The sequence below is a fragment of the Aedes aegypti genome, chromosome 2 (genome assembly GCF_002204515.2).
Source record: "Aedes aegypti strain LVP_AGWG chromosome 2, AaegL5.0 Primary Assembly, whole genome shotgun sequence".
NCBI lineage: Eukaryota > Metazoa > Arthropoda > Insecta > Diptera > Culicidae > Aedes > Aedes aegypti.
Window position 1 is genome coordinate 268,934,733 of NC_035108.1, and position 11,501 is coordinate 268,946,233.

The 11,501-nt window shown below is 35.7% G+C and overlaps 1 protein-coding gene across 1 annotated transcript; it reads right to left on the minus strand.

Moving 5' to 3' along the window:
• Window positions 1-6,063: 6,063 nt before the first annotated feature.
• Window positions 6,064-6,671, minus strand: LOC5579385 (cuticle protein 19). Its single transcript, XM_001647638.2, has 2 exons — window positions 6,565-6,671; window positions 6,064-6,500 (listed from the first exon to the last, which is right to left on the minus strand). Exons 1-2 carry the CDS (start codon window positions 6,571-6,573, stop codon window positions 6,174-6,176), a joined length of 336 nt encoding a protein of 111 aa, XP_001647688.2. The 5' UTR covers window positions 6,574-6,671; the 3' UTR covers window positions 6,064-6,173.
• Between the last annotated feature and the right edge of the window lie 4,830 nt (window positions 6,672-11,501).

Consider the following 11,501-nt stretch of genomic DNA (forward strand, 5'->3'; position numbering starts at 1 on the left):
TCAATTTGCCCCCGGATTACGGTACCAAATTACTAATTTGAGAACCTACTGGATTTCTGAAAAACTGTCGACCATTTGTAGCATCTTTAATTGCTAAAGATTTTGCTAAGCTATCTGGATCTTGTATTCACTGCCCATAAACGCATAATTGTCCCATGTGAATAGGAAATTTTTTTCTCAGCTAAACTGTAATTCTTTTCACAGTTAATTAATGATCATGTAGGAAATACCCGTCTAAGGAAACTTGCTATTATAAGGTTTTAACGATTTGAAGTTTACATTTACACGACGAATACAATCCCCACTGGAGCACGTGGTTTCTTTTCGCAGTTTCAATTTCAATCTGTACATATGGCACGTGTTTCGTCGTACACATGTAAACTTCCCAACGTTAAAACCTTATAACAGTGGAATTCAACAAATTCTTGCAAAGATTATGTATATTTATAACTTACGATCCAACAAATAAAATACAATAAATTCACTTAAGAACAGTGTTGGAAAAGTTCGCATCACGAAGCAGTTCACGAGTGTATACCAACGCATAACAAACATCACAGACTCGGGAACTGGCTAGGTGTGAGTAAGTCCACACCCGTCTGCTCGGGAGAACATGTCAAAAGAAGTAGCAACAAGCTCGGGGACGTTTACTCGCGAGTAACCGAGCAAGGTGAGATTTATTATGGTTTTGACAGGCAAATTAATTGTATAACCATCAAATCGACAGGAAACTACTAGTTTGTAGTCAAAAACCCTGCTAGTCAAATAATAAATCTCGGTGGGGAGGTAAGGACTGTTCATTTCATAAAGTGGACACCTTGTACATGCTGTTTTTTTTTTAATTTATCGTTAAAATTACAATCGGATTTTTGCACATCGTTTGACTAGTATTGTACAATGTTGTGTTCGTATTTCACACGAATATGGAACAACGATTAGAACGGTCGATTTTTGGAGGTTATCAAAATCAATGATTGTTAGAAATTGGCTGGAAAGTTCGATAATTTATATTTTTTATTTTCAAAAAATGCTTGTTCTTCGAAAGCATTATCAATCAGAAGCCTGATGGAAAAAATCAAGTTATTTTAGGAGCAACAATTTTACAGATATAATAAAATCATTTTTCCCGTATATTTTTGAAGAAAAATATTTCAAATGTTATTCTGAGATTACCAATTGAAAAATTCGGAGAAAACCGTTTACAATTTGATGTAGATCGATAAATATGCGTACATGATTTTAAAAGTATGAGACTTTTTAGTAAAACAACCATAAACAGTAAAATTTATGACTGTGGTTTAAACTCACGATTTAGCTCTTGTTTTTATAAATATAGTTTCTTAAGTAATCCAAACGGGTTTTGAACACACTTTTCACTCTTCTCTTTTGCTGGGAGTGAAAGGATGGTGTATCAGCAAATTTGGCCATAAATGGGTAAATCATTAAAGTAACCTAATGTCAGAGAATGGTGGAATATAATTGATTTTTTCAAAGCAATACCTCTAGTAGAATAGTGAAGGATACAATCATACAATTTGTTCATAAAAATTAGGATTTTTGTTTGGCGAAAAGCAATGTTGAACTTTCACGAACAGCTTTGTTTAGGAGTTTTTCGATAAACTATTTAGCTCTTCAACCAAAAGCATTTTATAAGATCTTATATTTTCATAGCATTGTAGAATAATAGTTGAACGATACACAGAAAACCGATTGCGATTATATTTATAGTAATTTGATTCATTTTTTGTTCAGAACGTTATTTTACGCCATTTCCAATTATGTACTAGCGAACCAACTCGACGCAAAGATATATTTGCATGTATAGATCGAAATTTATCAAAAGTTTTAGGTGGTCGTCTATAAACCACGTAGTTATTTAAGGGGGAGGCTGGGGGTCTGGCCAATAACTACGATACATACAATTTTTGACATTTGTGTGTTGGCAAAAGACCACGAGAGGTTTGAAAATTCGAAAAAAATACCACGTGGTTTCTGGACAACCTTGATATATTTGTATATTGGTAAAATAACTGACGCTATTTCCCTAATCGTTCAATAACTGACAATTCACCCTACTGTTCACTAGCGAGAAAAAAGAAATTTGATTCGATTATAATAATCTACTGGCTCAGACCGCTGCTAAGGACTCCACAAAAACCCATAGGGATCTTCTTTTCTTCACCTATGTTCTAAATGTAACATATGCAAAACCTTAAAAAAAAGTAGATGAAAAAACCGAATTTAGTACTATACCATTTAATTCCACTAGAGTTTGTATCCTTTGACAGATACGCGTATTTCGACCTCAACTGTAAGGCCGTCTTCAGTGTCGTGTACTAGACTCGACTCGAAGTCGAGTCTAGTACACGACACTGAAGACGGCCTTACAGTTGAGGTCGAAATACGCGTATCTGTCAAAGGATACAAACTCTAGTGGAATTAAATGGTATAGTACTAAATTCGGTTTTTTCATCTACTTATAGGTATTCTACTAAACAGCTCGAAGATTTATTATCTTAAAAAAAAGGTTGTCCTCTAGGGGCACCAAACATGGACAATGCTAGAGGAGGATCTGCTCATTTGAGCTTTGTGTGCTCAGGAATATATTTGGTGGTGTAGATATCAGCGTATTAAGGACAATAATGAATGAGAAGCTGACGCAACCGCTAACAATCCCAGTAGGTACCCAGAAAATCATTATAGCTGGAAGCGTACAACCCAAGTAACAATTTCAGTGCTTTTTGATCTTAGATGTTATTTATGGAGGTTTTATTAGAGATGTATTCATTCCTAACAGATTTAATAAAGCATTGCAAAGTGCCAAACGTTCTTTTCGGTAAAACCCACTTCAAAATGCTTTGTAGATATCTACAAGAGCTACCGTTAAAACTTATTTGCTAGCCACATTTGTTGATATTAAATTGTATTTTGAAGGAGCTGTGTAGTGTCTATTAAAACCTAAACATAAAACCTCATCTTGCTTGTCTTGTCAAGGCATGGGTAAAACTTCTAAGACTACACTAAGCCATGTTAAAGCCTTCTTAAAACTCAACTGTCTGATGAATGTTAATGGAATGCAGTCTGCGTGAGGTTATCAATATCATTATGTTGATAATGATAATCATGTAGTGAAATAAGGATTAATCAAAACGCAAACATAGAAATGACAAATATGCCCCTCGAAAAATTAACAGACTACCGTATAAAGCATATTTTTCCCATGCTTGCCTGAACTTCCCGTTCTAGTGGGACAACTATGCTGCACACAACAGCTGAGCTACACGAAAAAAGCTTTCATTTTTCAGGCACTTATCACTTACCGTTTTCTGCATCAGTACAGCCGATCAAGCACGGCGGGCTTCATTCTAACAATCCAGATGCATAACGGCACAAATTTAATAAAATGAACTGCATCATAAAACTGAATCTTCCGATTTGTTTACCTTTTTGACAGCACTGGCTTTCCTGAGTGCATTGAGTTTAAGTCAAGGCTCTTAAAAAACCTATTTGTCTTAGTGCAGAACAAATATTCTGATTTAGGAATATTTTAGCCAGTGAGGGTTTTGCGCACGGGTTCTTAAGATCAAAAGCGTTTATGAATGATTATATTGTTCAGAATAATCACCAATTGATCTTAAACTATCCCAGACAAGACCAGCAAGATTTAACTGGATGGAATCCATTTTTATTGTCGCCGTTTCGGATTGATAATTGCAATATGCGTGGGAAATTTCAATTTACGATTGAGATGAGCATGAAATCATTCTGAAAATGGCATGGATTAAAATATTAGATAGCCAATAATGATGTCGTAACTGTGGCGCGTTGCTGTAAATCGAAAATTTTTATTTCATTCCACCAGTAAATTTTTATTGGCAGGAATTTCACGCGATCGTAAGGAAATTTTCTGCCATGCAAAAAATGATTATTTTAATTGATTATTATGAGTCGGCAGACATCATGACGGTTTCAATATCAAAAAAGGTTATGGTTTATAAACAACTTATCGGTTGATGTTTGTTCAATCATAAGCTCTTAACATTGGTTTTATTCCGTGTATTAGGATATCTTAAAAGATTTAATACCGCTAGTTGAGCTCAATAAGTCTATACAATAGCTCTTATGAATGTTTTATAGCATACTACAAGGGTAGATGTATTCATACGATACAAAACTAAGAAGATTAGAAACAGTTTTAAGGTATAGTCTTAACAACCTCCTGTAGTGTGGGCCTTTTCGGGCTTAACGGAGTTTTATCAAAGGTTTATTAAGGTTATTAAGACTAATAAGTTCTAAAATGAGTTTTAACGATATGGTGGTAACAACAGCTTGTAGTAAATCAAAAAACTAAAAATGTTACTTGGGAATGGACGGGGCACGGCATAAAAATTAACAAGGCAGGCTCTTTACTGATGTAACTATCAAGTTTCATTGTAAACATATGACGTCACCTCTATCGTACCATATAGCTTCCCGACCACTAGATCATTTTTTTCGAAAATTTGTTCGAGGTGGATAGGAATGATGTCGTCAAGTAGCTGTCAATTTTCGGAATATATCACCTTCTTAATGTAGTACACCGTGGGACGGGGCATGGTGTAAGCATGCTGGACAACAATCTAGCGAAAATCGTCTATAGCTCAAAACCGGCGGATACAATACGCAGAGGAATGTCAGAGTAAATGAGAGCAAAATTGTAACGACTGAGGGACATTGGATCAGCATATATCGATTGGTAATTCTCAAAACCGTGAACTTCAGGACACAAGTGGACAAATTGAGATGCAAAATTCCAAACGCCAATTTGTCTCAGCAAACATCCTAATATGTGACCCAAGGGTCAAACTAGAGTACCTGCAAACAAGAGTGACGTCATGTTCCAATTTTAACAGGTCTCCTGTTCAATTGGAACGCGGATTCATATGGAAATGACAGTTCGCCGCTGTTCCAATTTTGACATTGACGCCACTCTATTATAAATCCACTCTGGGTCAAACTATTAGAAAACAAACAAAAAATTTCATAGTGACATCGAATAGTTTAGCTTATTTGCAACATTTTGTTCAAGCACTTTTTTAGAAACGTCATTTTGACTGTCAAATTTTCGAACAAATCTGTGGGAAAGAATGGATTAATGCGTGTTTCTAGCGTACTGGGAAGTCGTAAGATCAAAGCCATTATATTTTCAAAATTTTGCTTCTCAATTTGTTGTTGAAGAAAGGAAGTTTTGAGCGAATATTTTCATTAAATTGTAGTAAAACAATATTATATTTGCTGATATTATATATTAGCAATATTGTATTTCAATGATCAAGCATTTGTCATGGATTTTATTCGACACATATACTGCCCATAACTGCATATTTGTAACATTCGACAAAAGTAGGCATTGAGTAAATGCAATACCAAGTGTGCATTTTATGGCAGTATGGGAGGAAACTAAAATTTCTAAAAATTACCAGGAACTCAAAAGTGCTTATTTCAGGCTGATATTTTGTACAACTCTTATCGCATACTAGGTGAATTGTCAAAAAATAATTCTGATTGAAATTTCATTGCTATCACATTACGTGGCTCTTTTATAATCTCAATGTGACTGTTATGCGATTATAATTACCAATGTGACAAAACAACTTGGTATTTTTTTCGAATTTTCTAGAATAATCTCACAGATTTCAGTAAGTTGATCGAAAGTATTTATCATTTGATGACTCTTCATGGTATTAACTCCATTTTGTCAAAAATGTCGAATGTGACTGTTTTGCAGTTATGGGCAGTATACTTTTGGACTAAATGTTGTATGACGTGCGACCACTGTGAGTCATTCTGACAAAATAATACAAAAAAAGCAGAGGACTGACCAACCTTTAGGAAAGGTGACTCTTTGATCAGCAAAGTTTCTTATTCCAGAAAAGTACTTAAACAACGATAAAATTTTAGTTTTTACGTATTTCTGAATTTCTTTTGTAAAGTTTTTTTTTTTAAATATCATCTTCGGAATATCTTCTGATGTGAGAGGGCTTATCTTCAAGGAACGTTGTCATGTAACGAACAAACATCAACTATTTGTTGGCTCACATTGTGAGCAAGGAACATTAGTTTCACTTTATTCGGTAGCTACTCTAATCTTTGTGTTTGGCCGAAGTAATATCCCTAGCAGAAAACAACCCCTCTCAATGATGTTGATCGATGTTCGAGTAGCTTTCGCCATGAGGATGCTGGGCATGTCCGACTCGCTGTACGTGGGCCTGGAATCCATTGTGGTCGTCGGAGTTGTAGGTCACCACCCGATGGGTACCGTCGGCTTCATCTACCGAGTAGGATCCAACCACAACTTCTCCATCGCGATGCTCCCATTGGCTCTTGTGGTCACCGGTGTGAGGATCCTTAACTCCATATTCGAATTTGTACTTTGGGTAATCTTCATATTCGTGCTGTTCCTCCACTTCGTAATATTCTGCAGAAACTACGATGACCAAACAGGCAACCAAAGCGAGGATCTGGAGGGAAGAATTTACGAAACAGGAGGTTGAAATGTCCTGATTGAAGAACCTTTTGACTTACTTTGAACATTTTGGATCTCCTGTTGCGGAACTTTTCTGAGCGGACGTTGAGCGCTGTAGTGTACACTGGTAGAACACTTCAATTGAACTGATGCCGTTAGAAGCGCATCACAGATTATTTATACTGATCGATCTACCCGGGGTTTGCTTCTACCGTCTCGAGTTCGTCTGGGTTCGAGAACGTGCCATCGTTATTCCGAAAAAATGCATAATTTTCCAATTTTCGAGTTCCATCCATGGTAACTTCTGCCATCATCATTGCCGTTTCAACCGACTTACCTTTTTGTCGGTCTTGGCTGCTGCTAAAAAGTATGGCTCACAGGGGCCCGACCTTGCAAGACATTGAACGAAAGAATAATTGAAACCTCTTGAGAATTGCCAGGCGCTATCCGTGGCCTCCCTCTCACCCTCCTCCTCCTCCCCCTCACTGTTACACATTGAAGTATGCTATTTGCTTTCGAAACAGTTCGCAGTTGGAGCTTTTCTTTCAATCAGTGCAACTATCCAAACTAGCGCGAGCTATCATCTAGGTATCCGTCCGATCGACGTCTGCCTTCCAGCAATGCGATGCACACAAGAGTAAGTTGGGACAATTATGGTCAAAATAATTGTTTGCTTCTATTGATGTTCTTATGCCCTTATATTGACTAAAAACGTTTATTGCTTAGTTAGTATTGATTTCAAATCGACACATATCCAATAGTGAGCGGCTTATTTTTCAAAGTTCTCAAAATCAAAAATATGTGTGCTCTTCTAAATATTTGAGTTGAGTTGAAAATTTGAGTTAAAAATTTTAAGATTGAAATTTCAAGTTAAAAAAAATACCAGTCTACATGTGTTTGTAATTTTCTAACTGATTTTTAGCATAATTTTCTTTAAAATTAAATTTTAGCTCATTTTGAACAACATTAAATTTATTTACATATCATCAAAACTTATCTTAAAAAAAAAGAAGTTTTCTCGAAAACAATCTTAATTTTACTAAAAAAAATCACTTTGTTTGTCCATAACCTTTTGAATACTCAACCGATTTCCAATATGTTTACATGATTTCACAGATAACCAAGTTATTTTTCAAAAGTGTAAATAACACATATATGTAGGGTAGGTGCACCAGTTATGGCCATAGTGGTTCCCTATTTCGCCATACGTGATAATTTGAGTTTATTCACATTTTGAAAAATTGTGTGTGTTTTAAGAGTAAGATAAAGAATGTATCTTGATGTTTAAACATTCAAAAATATTAACAATGTGAAACCAATTTAAATTTTACATATGGCCAAATAGGGAACCACTATGGCCATAACTGGTACACTTTCCCTATTATTAAAATCATTTCAACAAATTCTTCAAATTTTTGTCAGTTATACGTTGGTAATAAAACTGAAAATGTTTTTTTTCTTTTAATTTGTATAAATAGAAAAGGTGTAATCAACTTTATTTTCAATACAAAACTGTATCGCGAATTTGTTCTAGTGACCCTTCTGTGCGATGGAGGCCCGATTTCTGGGTATTTGTTGCTTCAGTTTCCACGCCAGCTGGTGGTTTATGCTCATTTTAAAGAGCATTTTCATATTTACCGCTACAATGGGAGGAATTTGTTTCAAGTTGCTCGCTTAGCCCCCCACGAGATGGATGGAATTGTTTTGGATCCGAGTTACATTATGTGCAATGGATGGGGGTTAATCATCGCGGTCGTGGTGTTTGCGCCACCACTGAATTTTGGCTCAGTTTTCGTTCATTGTCCTTCCGGCCGGAATGATCACCTTGGTGTCATTATTTGATGAGTTGTTTCGGCGATTGTAGACGTTGTTGCACATTTGATTATCTAATGTCGTTATCGATGTTGTGTAATTTTAAATTGGTTTGGGACATTATGGGATGATTGTCTGTGTTACACATAATATTTCAAATGATTGTTACACACTCTATTATTGTTCTAAAGTATTTCAACTATTTCACACTTCTCCAGATTTGAAATTTGACATTAACATACAGAAAAAAAACCTGTACTACTAAGAGTTAGTCTAAAAATTAAGTTTTCAGGACCTGAAATATAGGAGTGATTTTCTTCTTCTTCTTGGCATTACGTCCTCAATGGGTCAAAGTCTGCTTCTCAGCATAGTGTTCTTATGAGCACTTCCACAGTTATTAACTGAGAGCTTTCTTTACCAAAGTTGCCATTTTCGCATTTGTATATCGTGTGGCAGGTACGATGATACTCTAAGCCCAGGGAAGTCAAGGAAATTTCAATCACGAAAAGAACCTGGACCGACCGGGAACTGAACCTAGACACCATCACCATGGCTTTGGTTTGTAGCTGCGGGTTCTAATCACTCGGCTAAGGAAGGCTAAGGAGCGTTTTTAAAGACGTTAAAAACAAGTATTTTTTCCTTTTCATACGATGAGGGAAATATTTTCGGTTCAAGTAGACAGAATTTAAAAAATGCAAAAAATATAAACTAGGGTCGATGTACCAATAGCTGCATAGCTAAGAACAAATAGTCGTATAGAACCGAAAAATAATGCTAGCGTCATTATTTTTACATCATCTGTATGCTTTTTATCTTGGTTTTGTGGGAAAAATATGAAAACTACGAAAACTTATATGTTTGTATTTATTATCGCTTGTGACGCTTTAGGAATACATGTGCCTATAGTAGCACTGTTTCTAATATAATAGTAATTTAATAGTAGCATTAGCATCACGGCGTTGGCAAAATACTAATCAAAACCGTATTTTTACAAAGCTTTTATATTTTTCCTTCAAAGTGTGGATCGAAAGCTTTCGTTTGATGTAAAAAAAGTTCTTAATTAATTAATTATTTCGTATAACAAAAAAATAGTTTCTCTCAGTAGTGCTACTATAGGAACAATAGGTTTACTATAGGCACAAGGGACCTCAAAGTTTAGGCAAAACTAATTATTTCGATCATCTTTTGAACTACATCAAGCTGTGTATCAATGGTGCTTAGATAAATAACTCCTGACCTTCGTGTCCAAAATTTTTTTAAAAGATTTATAGCAAAACGGCCGTAAAAAGCCACTAGTGCGACTATAGGGGACTGTCCACTAAGGGAACACTGACCCTACAACATAATTTACGATTTTTATTTGCTTTTGGAATTGCAAGCTTATGCAGTATGAGACTACTGCCCATGTTTGCATGGTCAACAACGTAACCACCAGCACCTGCTTTGTTAGGAAACTTCGTTTTTGTGTTCCCATCTATATTCTTGAATATTTCAACAATTTCAGCCAAATAATCTGTGCAACTGCCAAAGATTGAAATTCAAAAGTTAGCTGAAAGAGACTTTTTGATTAATTTCTTACTTTTGTCAACTGCAAACGCATATGTCATTGTATCCATCTAATCAGATAGTTTGATGAACGATTATATGGATGAATTGACTCATGGTCGGATTTAAAAATGAGGGGGCCCGGGGCTAAAATCTTGTAGGGGCCTTTTTCCAAAAAACAACTTTTTTACTAAAATAGAATATGCTCATTGATAATTATGCTTATATCTTCGATGCTTTATATTCTGGATAAGGTTCTAATTATCAGAGGATAGTTTTTAATTGAATTATGAATTGCTGTTGAACAATAAAAAAGGGGGTTTGGTCAAATGTCCACGAAAAGCCACGTAAGTGGTGGGAAGGTCAACCACGTGTTTTTTTGAAGAAAGTGCTTATTTGGTACATAATAGTGTTTTGGATTGTGTATTTTTGAGCTGTGATCCTCTTTCTGTCCATTTTATTCGAATTCCAAGTACTTCTATCCGTATATAATTGAATGATTACTGGTCTTAAAATTTCTCATATAACTTAATAATCTCAATTTTCATATGAAAACTTATTGGCTTTTCTCGGGGAATAAGAACGAAAGCAGCTTCATGAATACGTTTCGACCTACTAGTTAATCTTCGGTCATCTTCAGACATATCGAATTAGCTCTAACTTAATCCTTTGTCAAGTAAAACAAACTTGCCTGACGAAAGGATAAAGCCAGAGCCAGCACGACACGTCTGAAAATGACCGTCTGAAACGTCTGAAATGTCTGCAACGTGTAACGATATTTAAGCTACTATAGTCCTTTGTACCGAGAACAGTCAACAAGTATCACATTATACTTACGTTGCATGGTGATCAACCCCTATTGGTGGTAATCTTAATTTTGTCAGAACTCCTTCGTATTATAAAATAATTAATGATAATTTTAGAATTTTCCTTTTTATGCCAACTGTCTGGTTTCGGCTACCATTATTTTCCGAAGATTTTCAGAAAAATGTCTGATTTTTTTTAACCTAATAAACTGAGAAATCTTGAACGTATTCATGGATACGTGACTCCAGTATTACATCAATAATTATCAGAAAACTTCTAGAAATATGGCTTTATATTTTTTTACAGAAATGTTTAATGGAACTTTGGTAGCCAACTGTAGAATAAAGTGGGCAAAGCTATATTTTGCTCGATTTCTATAGCTAAGCTGCATGTCTGGGCAAAATTTAAAAAAATAATCGTAGGGCCCGTTTTGTAGTTCTGCCCTTTTGAATGTGTAAGTCCACTAATTCCAAGGAAATCTGAGATGTTTAAACGAGTTTTCATTGGCCGTGATTATCAGAATAGATCTTCTTCTTCTTTCTTCTGGCGTTACGTCCCAACTGGGACAAAGCCTGCTGCTCAAATGTGTTCTTATGAGCACTTCCACAGTTATTAACTGAGAGCTTTCTTTGCCGATTGACCATTTTTGCATGTGTATATCGTGTGGCAGGTACGAAGATACTCTATGCCCTGGGAATCGAAAAAATTTCCTTTACGAAAAGATCCTCGACCAGCGGGATTTGAACCCACGACCCTCAGTATGGTCATGCTGAATAGCTGCGCGTTTACCGCTACGGCTATCTGGGCCCCTTCATATATCGTGTGGCAGGTA